This window comes from Oreochromis niloticus, linkage group LG23, assembly GCF_001858045.2.
Source record: "Oreochromis niloticus isolate F11D_XX linkage group LG23, O_niloticus_UMD_NMBU, whole genome shotgun sequence".
NCBI lineage: Eukaryota > Metazoa > Chordata > Actinopteri > Cichliformes > Cichlidae > Oreochromis > Oreochromis niloticus.
Window position 1 is genome coordinate 18,052,008 of NC_031986.2, and position 14,092 is coordinate 18,066,099.

The following is a 14,092-nucleotide window of genomic DNA, read 5'->3' on the forward strand; positions in this document are numbered from 1 at the left end:
TTAATAGTTTAATTATTTAATTATCCTGGCGTAAAAGGGCTTCCATAAAATCATTTTCCATAAGTTATCCTGAAGTGCTTCATAAACTTTACAATTAAATTTACCGTTGGGAGTCTCATAATGACCAGTCAGGCCCACGGAGGTTTGTGTAGGGGAGAAAACACACACGCGCGCGCGCGCACGTGGGCTGCATCCCTCCTCTCCAGCGGGGTGTTTGCACGGAGCTTCCGCGCATCTGCACGGCTGCAGCTGCTGCAGCAACGCATGCAACGGTGGGGCATCGGTGACCGCTGATCGATTATCGTATCGGAAAACAATTCGTAGCCGCATGGTGACGTCACGCCGCTGATCGGTAATAGTGGCTGGGCGGGTTGATTGGTGGGTGGGTGGCTGGGTGCCGCGCGGACGCCAGGGGTGGATGAGTGCACCGAAACCTCACAGCAGGTGAAAAAGAAGAGGAGAGGAGGGGGGAAACACATAATTGCAGGAGGAGCGCGAGGACGTGCACGGGGACTGTTTGTTTATTTTTGACGTCGGCGCGTGGGAAATGTAGTAGCTGTCACGGCCGTCCGCAGGTGGAGGATGGATGTGTAACAGGACGGATCGAGCCAGCTGTGGCCTGCTTCTGACAGCAACATCTGGCCGGTGAGTCCTCACTGACAGCCGCTTGCCAGGCAGGAGGGCGGGCAGCGCAGCTCTGCGTGCCCGAAACAAGAGAGGCAGGCTCGGATTGACACAGCCGCGCTCCCCGGTCTCCGGTCCGGTGAGTCGGTGTGACCTCGTCCTTGGCTGCCGGATGGTGGATGAGTGATTGATGTGTGACAGTCAGGCTGGTGTGCAGATGTGATCAAGGCTCTTCGCTTATCGCCCAGAAAAGAAACAGGGGGTAAAAAAAAAAGAAAAAAAAGATCCTGAACGTGACATGTTGTTAAATGCCTCCCGTGCAGCTTGCATGCACACCTACAAATGCAATGCATAACATTTACACTACTGCAACTGTAAATTGTGGAGACATTTGCAGTCACATGCGGCACAGAAGGGTTAAATCCCCGCTGAAATGCCTCACAATTCCACGGAGATTAAAGCATATATAAGGGAAAGCACTGTAATCTCATCAGTGAGCCTCATTATGAATCCCTACAGAGGCTGATACTGTAGGTGCATAAAAGAAAAGCACAACATGAGCCTCCATAGGGGTGTTGTAGTGATACCATAAGGTCACTATAAAATCAGTATGAGTCTCTGCAGGGATATTAGGGAGGTTTATAAAAACCAGTGTGAATCCCTGCAGGGTTATTATAGAGGGTGCTCCCCTGTAAACTCACCCTGTGACACGCTCAGTGCCCCCCCCCCCGGGGGATGTGACAGTGATTTTCTGGTCATTGTGCCTCCTCCTTGTCCACATCCTGACCGGCTTGTAGTCCTCCTGCAGGGTCAGAGAGGGCGCCTCAGCAGCCAGCCGGCTCTGGACTACAGCGGACAGGTAGAGGCGATGGAGGAGGGTGACACAGAGGGGGAAGGGCCCATGGTGGCCAGAGAGGGACCGAGTGGTCACAGCCACCCTACAGACTCCAGTGGTACCACCACCACCAACCTCCTGGCTTCTGTCAAAGAGCAGGTAGGTGGCAGAAGATGCTGCAGTCACACCCTTGTTCGTGTGTGCTCCTCGTTTTCCCACATTATTCCCACGCCTTTCACTCTCCATTAACTCATCAGTGTCTGACTTTGGCTTTACACTGCCAGTTCTGAGGCTGCATTCACACTGACAGTCTCTGTGTTTTTGATGGAGCTCATACCTTATCTTCTTTGGCTGTTTCTTTGAATTAGACCTGCCTGAAGATCTCTGCACAGAGGCACTCGCTTAGAAAGATTCAACTGTTTATGTGTCTCTGTATTGATTTTATGTTTGTCTGAGGTTGTCCTTGTGGTCATTTTGTGTCTCTTTCGGGTCATTCTGCATCATTTTGTCTTCATTGTGCATGCTTTGTGGTTGCTTTGCATATGTTTTTGAGTCATGTAGTATAACTCTCTGTGGTTATTTTATGTCTGTTTATGATCATTTTACATCCCACTCTGATATTTTTGTGTTTTTATTGGTCATTTAGTTTCTCTTCAAGCTAATTTTCATCTCATCTGTTTTGTGGTAGGCTGCTTATCTTTGATGGTTTTTCTTGCCTCCTTTATAGCTTTTTGTGGACATTTCCTGCCTCCCTATGGCTATTTTAAATCCTATTTTGGTTGTTTGGGATGTGCTAATTTTTTGTTCATTTGTTGTTGTTTTCTCTTTGTAGTCACTTTTTATCTCTTTTGGATCATTTAGTGTCTCTCTGGGACTATTTTTGCATCCCACTGTGTCTGTGGGTTTAGTTTGCTTTTCTTCAAGGTCTGTTTGCATCCCCTTGAGGATATGTTCTGACTCTTGAGTTATTTCATACTTTGTGGTCATTTTGTGTCCCATTGTGGTTGTTTTGGATCCCTTTGTGGTCATTTTTTTAATCTCTGGAGCCGTTTCACATCCCTTTGTTTTTGGAGCTTTTATTCATTTAGAACAGGTTCCTCTGTCTTGCTTTGTGTTTCTTTTATCTATTTTGGGGACATTTTTCTTCTCTAACATTCTTTTGTTTCCTATTGTTGTTCTTGGAGTTTATTTTTTTATTGTATCAATCTTTAGCGCTTTAAAGTTGTTTTGTGCCACTTAGTGGTCACTTTCTACCTGTTGTTGTTATGTTGTTTAGTTGTTTACCAGGTTACCTTTTATTTTGTTGTTGAGTCCTCCTTGTGCCATTTTGCATTCCATTGTAGTCATTTTGCATTTCTTTTGTTTCTCTTTAAGGTTATTTTGCATCCTGTTCAGGTCATTTTATGTTTCTACTCAATGATTTTGCTTTTTATTTGGCGTTTTTTTTTTTTTTTTTTTTTTTTTTTTTTAACCTCTCTGGTTTCGTTTGTGTATTTTGGGGGCATTTTGCTTAACATTGAGGTCATCTTCTATCCTTTTGTATTTGTATTGCGTGTTTTTGGGGCATTTTGATTCTCATTGTGGTCCTTTTGCATCTTTTTATGTTAATTTTGTATCTCTGGTATTATTTTGCATCCCTTTTCTCTGTTGTGGTTTTGTGTCTCTGGATATTTTTCCATCCCTCTGTAGAATCATGTGTACCTTTTCACTATCCTTTATTGTCATTTTGTGTTTATCTGCATCATTTTTTATCCTTTTCTCTACATTTTCCTTTCCTTTATGGTCACATTGTGTCTTTGTTTTTCTTCTTTTATTTTTCATTTTGCTTCCCTTCTGTGGTGGTTTTGTCTTTTGCTTCTCTCTGAAGTCATTTACATCTGATTGTGGTTGTTCATGTCTCTTTGGGCTCACTGTAACACCATTTGTGTTCATTTGGCATCCCTTCATGGTGATTTTATGTCCTTAAGATCATCTTACATCTTTTTGTATTTACTTTGCCTCCTCTTTCTGATCATTATACATCCTTTCGTAGTTGTTTTGGGAGGATGGTCAGATTGTATGAGGGGACACTACACCACTAGCCATCCCTCTGGTCCCGCCCCTTCTCACAGGATAAATGAAGTCTGCGATTCACCCAAATTTACTGAGCAAATCCAGAGGATTATCTGCAGATGAGACTGAAATGTAATGGGTCTCCATGCTGAGCCTCATGAATTTGCACCCAGAATTCTATTAAAACTCTCATTAATAATTTCCACTATCAGCCTTCTGTGATGCTCTGCCCTTAAAAGGATGGGAAAAAAACATATTTAAAAAAGATTTACTCACACAGGAGTAGATGTATTACTTCTGCTTTTGATGTTTTTTTTATTATGAAGATTATAGACATGGCAGATTTGCACAAGATTAAGAGCAAAGACAACTGCTGCAGTTATTACAGATCGCTTGAGGTCACCTGGTGATATTTATCCAGTGTAAACAGGCCTTTATACGAACTGACAGCGATGTTATGAAAGTGTGTTTTTGTACCTGTTTCCTTTGCTTGCTTGCTTTCCACACATTTCAGGTAGTGTTTTGTCTTTTGTCATTTCTTTTATATTCCACTGCAGTATTTCACTGTTTTTCCCCTTGTCATTATCATTCCTACTGCTGCCCAGCCAGTGTGACTAAACCTATCTCTGGTTAAATGCTGTAAAATTTAATTAACAGCTCAGGAATATTCAGATATTCAAATTGATGGGTTGAATGCCGTTATCAGCTGACCTCTGTTTTTCTAACACAAACATCTTTCTGCTGACAGTTGCTGAACAAACATGAGATCAGGGAGAGCGTTACAACACAGAGACACATGTGAACGCAGCCTCCGTCTGTCTCCCTTCCCTGCTGTTATTTTTGTGGTGATTTCTGTCCCGTCGACACAGGAGTCTGTCTGTTGTCCTGCTTTTAATTATTCCTGGACTGTGGCCATGTTCTCAACTTAGTCCCCGAGTGTGTGTGACGCCGAATGAGGCAGGCTGCTATTTAAAGGCTTATGATGTCCAAGAAAAGAGAATCAGCTCTCACTTTTAATCTGCCGTTTCTGTGTCGCTGCAGATTGTGCCTAAATCTCTGCTGATGTGAATTTGGGGAAAAGGTTGTTTCCAGCTGCTTTTGGTGTTCGTAGAACGCAGCAGGAGCGGCTTTGTCACTCCACGATCGCTCTTGGTGCTTTAAAAAGCTCTGCTTGAGCTTCATGTTGCAGATGTTGCCTGTGTTGTTTTCATTTCTTGTTGATTAATGTCTACAGCGGGTCCCTGCACGATGAAAAAAAACACTTAAGGTTGGAATTGAAAAAGTTTGATGAAGAGTCAGTTCAAGATCGATACTAAACACAACAGTCTCAAAGGAGTTTGTGAAGTAGTCACGACTTGTAAGACATTGATTCGTTTTTGTGGACGTGAATTTTCCAGTTTTTTTGTGTCCCTGAAAACAATTTTTTTAATCAGACCGCTGTAATGTCTGCTCATTCATGTCCACGTTCATGAAATGCACATTTTCCATTTTCAAAAGCTAAAAAATTCCCCATTTAGAGGCTGAAGCACTTGATTTTTCTACTCACACAAGAGATCACAACATTCTTGCTCCTCCTCTTCTTCTGGAGTAGGCAAAACTCTTTAGATTTCTTCTTCTTTTTCTTCTTCTTGCTCCCTTTAGGGGTCACCAGAGCAGATCATCTGCCTCCATCTCACTTTATCTCTATCATCCTCCTCTGTCACTCCAAGCATCTGCATGTCTTCCTTTACTGCATCCATGAATCTTCTCTCTGGTCTTTCTTTTTTCCTTCTGCCCAGTGGTTCCACATTCAGCGACCTAGATCACAACACACTTTAAATATCATAAGAAATGTGAGTTGGAGGGCGTATCTGGCGAATCTCTGTCCACATATAGAAAACATGATTAGGTAGAACACCAATGGTAGTCTCAGCCACTGTTTTCAAGATGGCGGGGTAACACAGCAGCTTCCACAAAAGCCTGCTCCTGTGTGTTTTCAATTGATTCTAAGTTTATGAGAGCTCATCAGTTTGTTGGAAGACATAATTACACACTAATCAGTGTGTATTCATAAATGTAAAATTCATTTTTTCTATTAAATAAACTAAAAAAACAACTAACTGCACCTTTAAACTGTTCAGTAGCAACTTTGGCTCTTATTTTCCAGATGTGGGTGTTAATGATGCACATAACTAACCAGCAGAGCCGTCTTTCACTGCCCAACATTGTTTCCTTAAAGAGTCCGTGCATCACAGATTCAGCGTTAAACCTACACTGGCCATTTTCTGACATGTTGAAGTTGTTCTGTAGCAGTCTAGCAGCAGAGGTTGGAGAGTTTCATTCTCATCACCATGAGTCATCGGACATGTTTTTGTAGTAACACAGCAGCTCCATTGAACCACAGTCCTGACAGGAAGCCTGCTGACTCAAACATTGTCTGATATAATCGCATATATAATCTTTTTCTCCTTCCATGTTCTCGATAAGCTTACATGCCGCTGTAGTTTTAAACCTTTGCATTATTGCCCGCCAGGTTTTTTTCTGTGTTATTAACCAGAAACCAATCTTCAAATTATAATGCACCATTTTTTAAGCTATGTTTCATGTGTCATGGGCTGCAAAGCATTTGCTCTACGACCTTAAGGTCAGCATTTTCTTTTTCTTTTTAAATCTCATCCCCCACATCTGAATCCAGCATCCCTGCCAGCTGCTCAGATCCTTAAACCGTCTACCAAAGGTGACTCTGGGTAGTTATTGCGCTGCAGAGCTTGTTAGAAGGTATTGTTGTGGGTATATTCCTGCAGGCACCAGCGAGGTGATGAAATAGGATCCAATAAGGCTGCTCTCAGTAACTGATCTGTGTCCTGAAGGGTTAAGTGAAGGGCAGCTGGACTTCCTCTGCTCTGATTGACTGGCGGGAAGTCGGAGGCTTTTTTTCTTTGTCAGGTTGATTACGTATACTTGAGGTCACGTTGGGGTGAAGGTGTTGAAGCAGCTTATAACCTTGTGAGGAGTTAAGATGAGACATTAATGGGCTCATATTCATAGCAGTGATGTTATCTATTTAAAGGTACTTTTTTATTCTCTATGTTAAAAAATGCAGCGGTGCACACAGGTGGAAACAAAAAGAAGAGGCTTTCATGTGAGTCAGTTGTGCAACAGCACCACTACACTGAAACTGATAAACTGGGAAGCATGAGCTCTGTGGATTGGATCGTATGGAAGCTTATTAAAAAAATGTAATGAATTGTGTAATGATAAAAAGATCTCAGGACCCATTAATGACACATTATTACACACAAGATATCTTTGGTGTAATTTGTCTACATGCAACATAGTTTGACTGACCTCAATAGAAGTCCTGCAACATCTGAAATAAACTGACCCAGATGTTTTCTTCTGATATTCTTACTCTTGTAGGCACGGTTATCATTAGTATGCAAAAAAATTGAGAAATTTCATGTGAGTTCAGCTTTTAGAGCCCAATGAAAGATGCTGGGTAGGTAAAATTAAAAGAGAACTTTTTATTGGTTTATCCAAGAATCCAGAAGTACAGCAAGTCCACGAAGAAACAAAACATGAATCTGCAAAAGTAGCAAGAGGAAGAATGTGAGGTCAATTCTTAGGGAGCAAACTAAAGATCTGACAAAGACAAAGGGAAACATGAGACTGTACACGCTCTCCGGTCTAAAGAAACAGGAGCAGATGGAGACGGTCAAACACGGGTGAAACTAATGAGGGCGGGCAGACGGTCACGCAGGAGGGAAAGAAACAAAAGCAAGAAGACACATGATGACACAAACCTACAAAGACTAATAACTAACACTAAACACGACAGAGACGGTGCATAGTGGAAAAACCAAACCAACCAATATAGCAGGACTGTTGGGCATTTGTCTTCCGTTGTTCGAAGTTATGTCACATCTGCTGGTGCTGCAGCTGGGTTCAAGACGTGAGCGTACAGTGATCATGTTGGTTGTCGTATCGCCATTTCAATGATCCGTGCAGAGACTCTTTGATAGGGAGTTGCTGCAGCGGCTGGAGAAAACCTTTGGAAAAGTGTCTTTGGCTCTGCTTCTTTCTAACGTGGAGGTTTTGGCTTAATGGCGACGCGTGTCTTTCAGAAGAACACCACAGCGAGTACCCTCTCCCTCAGCACCTGGTTACTTGGTGACAGTGCTATGGTGATGTCATTGCTTGTGCACAATACGACCAACGTGGTGACCATAAGGGGCTCTCGATGCGAGGCTCGTCAGTTCTGTTGGTCGACTTTGTCGTTGTCCTACGATCCTGTCTAAGTCGTGACCCAATGGGGCACTCTTGACTTTAATAAAAGCTCACGAAGACCCTGCCAGACAAATGGCAACCTCACCATGCATGTTAGACAGTAATGCTAAAGGTGTGTAAGGGGTCATAACAAAGCTTCACCTCTAACTCTGAAGGAAATGTTTCTACAGTCAAAACTCAACCAGACTTTACAGCTAAATAACCAAAACTTCAGTTAATCAAACGTCTTGTGTGTCAGTAACTCTGAGACTAGCTGTAAAGTATCTTTTGTGTTGTCTGTTGTGCCTCAGGATAATTGGAAATAAGTGCACTTCCGCAGGTCCTTGTTTACTAGTGGCTTTGTAATAGACTGTAAGAGCACAGCATCCCTGGCTCACTTTCATCTGGAGCTTATTTGTTCAACCTTTCAACTCACAAGGTTTTCATTATTCAAAGGTAAACTTGAAACACTGATTTGCTGATTGACATTAGAGCAACAATTGCCACAGAAGAAGCAACACTGAAGTCTTTGAGCGCCGACATTGTGGAGAAGGTCAGAAAATGGGTAGAAATATTGTGTGTCTTTGACACCTGAGGCTGCTTTTCTCACTTTATCTCCTTCCAACACCTTTTACAGACTTAGCAGCAGTAGTCACACAAACCAGGAAAAGGATCCTTTGTATGTTTAATATGAGCTCTTTGTGAAAAGTTCACATGAGCTGTGAAAACCTTTAACAAAACTTCACATTATTCTGCAGTTTAGGTTTTACAACCCGTAGGAGCAGAAAAGGTGGAGCAATGAATATGAGGCTATGAAGATTTTATGGAAAAGGTTAGACAAACACACTCAATGTGTCTTCTGATTAGACGGCATATGTTGATGTGAGAAATGGATAATCAGCAGCTAACACAATAGAAAGATTCCCCCTGTAACATTCAGGACGACTGCAGCCTAAACTTGGATGTTGCTGGAGAGCGAGCGTTTATTTTGTAGCTCGTCTCAGACTGTTGAAAAGTCTGCGACCAGAAAATATAATCAACTTGCTTCACTCTCCTCAGCGTTGGCATGCAGGCAGCAGTGCTGCTGAAGCATCAAATCTACCGCCTGCAGTTCCTCCACAGAAATGTCAAATTAGACGTGCTAAATAGAGCACATCAGTTATTGCCTTCCATTGTGTTTAGGCCCTGATGCCTTTCCACTTTGCTCTCATTTAGCCCATTAAAAGTAGCAGAGTGATAGATGTGAGCAGGGAAATACCAGACCTGCAAAAGTGGCAACTTGGAAACCCAAAACCGCCCCGGTGTGTGTCTGTCTGTGTGTGTGCGCAGTTTAATTTTGTCACTTCTTCAGCAAACACGGTGAGACTGATCAGATGTTGAGACAACAGCCTGCAGCAAAGTTGCTCCAAAATGAAAGATGAGACTTCTGTAGCTCCTATCGGCATCAACAAAGAAACAGACCCTGATATCAAATCCAGAGAGTGCGCAGATCTGCTGTAATGTACATTTGTAATAAGCAAAAGTGCTGCGCTGTGAGATCTTGTACTTGTTTGGGTTGAGACTGAAGCTGCAGAAGTTCTGGAAATAGTGCTGTTTTCACATTTACCTTGTACTGAAACTCCCATATACATTTCACAAAATTTAATGCTTTACTTAACATCATACAAATAAATAGAAACATGGGCTTCTAAGGATTAAAGCTCCAATCAGCATTAAGTAGCAGAGCACAGTAGCATCTTCGCTAACCCGACTGTGGTTTGAGAGAAGTCGTGTCTTTAACTGACTCACTGCACGTTCAAAAATGTTTATAAAATCCAAAAACTGTAGAAAGTTTTCAATAACAAGTCAAAAATAACTGTATCAATTCTGACTTTATGTATTGCTATATAGCCAGATTTTAGCAGTTTGCTGGTCTGGAGCATTCAGGTGTGTGTTAACACAATGTTACAGTCTTCTCAGGAGTGGATGTCCCAGCAATTTAACCCTAAGGTCAGAAGGTCAAAAAAACCCAAGAACTTACGGTAAAGATAATGACAGTTCAATTAGAAAAAGACTGAACAAGTATGACTTGTTTAGAAGGTTTGTCAGGAGAAAGCCTCTTCACTGTAAACAGAACATGCAATAGTTACATCTGAACAAACCACAAGACTTGTGTCCTTTATACAGATGAGACCACAGTGCAGATATTTGGCTATAACACATAAAAACAAACACAGCACATCAGCACAAACGCCTCAGACCAACAGTAGCACGGTGGTGGAGGCATGATGATTTGGGCTTGTTTTGCTGTCACATGACATGGACAAACTTTCACTGAGTTGACTATAAACTCCTCTCTACACCAAAGTATTCTAGAGACAGATGTAAGGACAACTGTTGAATAGATAAGGCTTGGCTGAAATTAAATAATGCATCAGGAATATGATACCAAGCACAGCAGCAAATCTCCAACAGAATGACTGAAAAAGAAAAGAATCAAGGTTTTGCAGTCAAAGGCCAGGCCTCTACCTGATTGAAATGCTGAGGTGGGACCTTAAGAGAGCTGTGCATGAACCTCAATGAAATGAAGCAATGATCTTAAGAAGAGTGGGCCAGAATTCCTCTACAGTGATGTGAGAGACGACAGTCCTACAGAAAATGATAGCTTCAAGTTATTGCTGCTAAAGATGCTTCTACAAGCTACTGAATCATGGGTAGCTTTTCATCGTTATCTGCATCGCCTGTAAAACTCAGGTGTAGGTTAACTCTTTCAAACTACAGCTCAGTGAAAACACTGTAAAATATTCAAACTCCTCCTGGTGTAAGCTATGGGCTACTATATCAATACCAGAATGTTTTATTCTCTACCAAAATATCCAGCATCAGTCGAGCTCTAGGCTTGATGAATTCACACATACATATGAAAGCTGCAAAGCTCTTGTGAAAATAAAATATTCAAACCTCAAACTCTTCACAGTGTGAACCTGTGATGCTGGACTCTCAGTGGTTTTAGCACGGTCAAGCAGGTCAGTAAACAGTGAGTTTCATCCTGTTACTGAACGCAAAACAAGCACATCTATCACTATTTAGAAATATACAGAGATTCTCTTAATTTCAGCTTTTCTGCTGGTATAACAACCCCCATCGGAGAGTTTACTTCAAGAGGAACCAGCTTCTAAAAAAGGATTCCAGCTCCGGCAAACTCTTATATATGTTCCCCCGCCTTAATCATCTTTATGCAGCCTAGTTTCACGGCATGTTTTTCCCCTCGTCATCCCCCACCCCGCCCAGCGTGAGAACTGCCGCCTTAGCCGACAGTAGCAGACTGTGCGGGGCAGCTCCCAGGTGTAAATGCAGGGTCCCACTGAATGAGCCTGCCGCATGGCGTGCTGAAAAAGAACATGCTCAGCAAATCTCATCTCAGGATATACAGAGGAGGAGAGGAAAAAAAAGGCCCAATAAAACAACAACAACTGGGCCACATTGTGCGCTGCACGCTCGGGTTGGTTTCAGAGCCAAAAGACCACTCTTTGACGTCAAAGTAAATTTACAGTGCAGATCATCTAGACGTGCATGATTGACGGCAGCCACCACCGTGACCGCTTTCCCTGCTTCGCGTGACCTGCGGGGTCACAATCTGAATCTGCGGGTTTAACCAGCTCCGTCAATCCAGTTATGTCAACGTCCACCGCCTCCCTGCTCCGATGCTTCAGATGATCCCAATGATATCCGAGCCACAGTGCTGTTTGCTGTTTGTGTTGGATATCTGCCTGGATTTGAATGCATGCTCGCTGTCATGCTTTAGAAAAGGGAGAGCTCACGATGGCTCGCTGCGGCGGCCTGCCTTGTTGACTTGGGATCACGGACGCCTGAGGTTAGCAGTCTGCAGCAAAGTCAGTGTGGCGGAAGAGGACGCTGATTTCTCTTGATGTCTCGTGGAAATCACAGAGGAACATTCACGCTGGGTTACTGTTTCAGATCTCATCAGTCGGGGCTGTTCTTTGCATTTCCAGGAGTTATTTACTCTCTTATTGAACCTCAGCTGCCTGCACCTGTCTCATCTGCTTAGTGACTTGTCAGAGCCCTCGCAGAACGACTCACACAACTTGTTGCTTTCGATCAAAGGTGCCTGTTTGGGCGCAGAGAAAGACTGCAAATGTTTAAACCCATATACGGGTTGCATGTGTGGGTGGAGAGAGAGCGAGAGAGATGGAAAAACAAAAGTGGATGCATAGCATTCTGGTTTATTGAGGCTACTGTGGGTGTAGCAGCTGGTATCTCTGCTTCTCCTCTGATGATTTCTCTCTGTGCCTCGAGAAACAAACAGAAGTCTCATAATGAAAATTTTCTGCCACGTCTGACATGTCTCATTACGTCACTGACCAAATGATGGCCAGACGTTTGTGAGAGCAAGAATGAGCCTTCTCTGAGCGGTCAAATGAGCCTGAAAATCTTCAAGCTGCCTTTTTTAACAAACTCTTTAAGATGGCGAGTTTCAGCAAAAATCAGCAGCGTGTCACAGCTGCACAACTAGGCCGAACATTTCACGGGTATCACAGATGCAGTCCAGATAAACCAAACTGCCGGGCTATGATTAGACATGGCGAGAAGGAGTGAAACACAGAGGTCTGCGGTTGGTGTCACTCCAGAAAGGAGAGAAAAACACTTAGTGACGCCTCCCAATAAGCCGTGGCGAATCGTCCAGTAGCCCCCAGCTGGTACGAGACATTGCCTGGCACGGCTTTGGATCGGCCTGGCAGGGTCAGGCGTGCTTCCAGACATCACGAGGTGACGGGCGCACGGCACCGATGCAGCTCTGTTTGCCCCTCGAGATGTGCCGTGACGTGGCGAGGCTGAGATAAGGAGGGCTGTGTGCTGCTGCCCTGTCTCTGTGCTGCTCCAGAGTGATGTAAGGAGATGCAGGAGCAGAGGAGGACAGTCAGCACTGATTCCCTGACTACATGCTGCATATTTTAATAGTACTTATTAGGTTTTCTTATCTTTTGTCAAATAGGTGTTGCAGTGTTGGATGTTCATGTTAAGGGATAATAATATCAGCAATAACTATGGTAAATGGCCTGTATTTATATAGCGCTTTAACAGTCCCTAAGGACCCCAAAGCGCTTTACATATCCAGTCATCCACCCATTCACACACTGGTGATGGCAAGCTACATTGTAGCCACAGCCACCCTGGGGCGCACTGACAGAGGCGAGGCTGCCGGACACTGGCGCCACCGGGCCCTCTGACCACCACCAGTAGGCAACGGGTGAAGTGTCTTGCCCAAGGACACAGCGACCGAGACTGTCCAAGCCAGGGCTCGAACTGGCAACCTTCCGATTACAAGGCGAACTCCCAACTCTTGAGCCACGATCGCCCCGTGGGCGATCGTGACTCTATTGTCATTGCAAATGTAGATCGAAATTAGATCACGTTTTCTCAGTGCAAAAATCTGCAAAATAAGTAAGCATATGTCTATAAAAAGTCTCTAAAAGTAACCATAAAAAATTGTAAGAAGGAAAGTAAAACACAAATCATACCGTACGTAAAGTTATAGTTAGAAGTTTACATCCACTCATCCTGGGCATGAATGTCACAGTAATTTGGGGGTTTTAATCATTTCTTTGAACTTTTCGTTTTCCACCCTGGGATGGTTGTACTGCATACATCTTTACTGACTTTAAAAAATGTTTTAAAAAGAATTGGGTGCACAAGTTTAAATTTATTTTGGATTTTCTCTAATCCAATCCATAAAGGCTCAAATATATACATTACCACTACCTGTTGAAGTCAGCACTTTGGAAGACCAGAAGTTTAACATTAGTCTGCTTTATGCATAAAGCAGTCTATGTTTGGGATCATTATCCTGTTGGAACATCCAGCTGTGTCCAAGTGTCAACCATCTAGCTGTTAATATGATGTGAGGTTGAAGAATTTGGAGGTACCACTGGCAGCAAAACAGCTCCAGAGCATGATGCTGCCACCACCATGCTTGACAGCTGGTAAGGTATTCTTAGGTTTAAAAGCCTCAAACAAATGTCTTGTCATTGTGGCCCAACAGCTTAATCTTTGTCCCATCTGACAATCAAACTTCAGCCGCAAATTTTAGTCGAGCTTGAAGTTGTCGATTTTGGAGAGGAAGCTTCTTTCTTGGTCAGCACCCTGGCGATTGAAAACTCACTTCATGGTTAAAAGAGTTTTTCTACTGTTGCCCCGTGTTTGTTCATAGTCATCTGATTTGGGGGGATTTCTTTGTATTGCTGTAGTGTCTTTACCTTACAATATAAAGCAACAGTTATTGTGATTTGGTGGTATTTAAATAAAATTCTGTTGACTTAATCTTCACTGTGGACAGTG

General features: G+C 43.1%; 1 protein-coding gene and 1 long non-coding RNA gene across 5 annotated transcripts in view; one reads left to right on the forward strand and one right to left on the reverse strand.

Moving 5' to 3' along the window:
* The first annotated feature begins 169 nt into the window (after positions 1-169).
* The window catches only part of LOC109197001 (plakophilin-4), a 40,987-nt gene continuing 27,064 nt past the window's right edge, over positions 170-14,092 (forward strand). Inside the window, exons 1-2 of one of the 4 annotated variants that reach the window (XM_025902855.1) lie at positions 170-645; positions 1,433-1,618. In XM_025902855.1, coding sequence (XP_025758640.1) covers positions 1,493-1,618 — 126 coding nt within the window. In that variant the 5' untranslated portion in view covers positions 170-645; positions 1,433-1,492. Of the gene's footprint in view, positions 764-1,421; positions 1,619-14,092 lie in introns of all 4 variants that reach the window. The other 3 variants (XM_019351856.2, XM_025902854.1, XM_025902853.1) reach the window with 3 other exon arrangements.
* LOC112843806 (uncharacterized) overlaps positions 2,790-14,092 on the reverse strand; it is a 29,741-nt gene continuing 18,438 nt past the window's right edge. The window contains exon 2 of the long non-coding RNA XR_003216321.1: positions 2,790-5,308. This is a non-coding gene — a long non-coding RNA (uncharacterized LOC112843806). The remainder of the gene's footprint in view (positions 5,309-14,092) is intronic.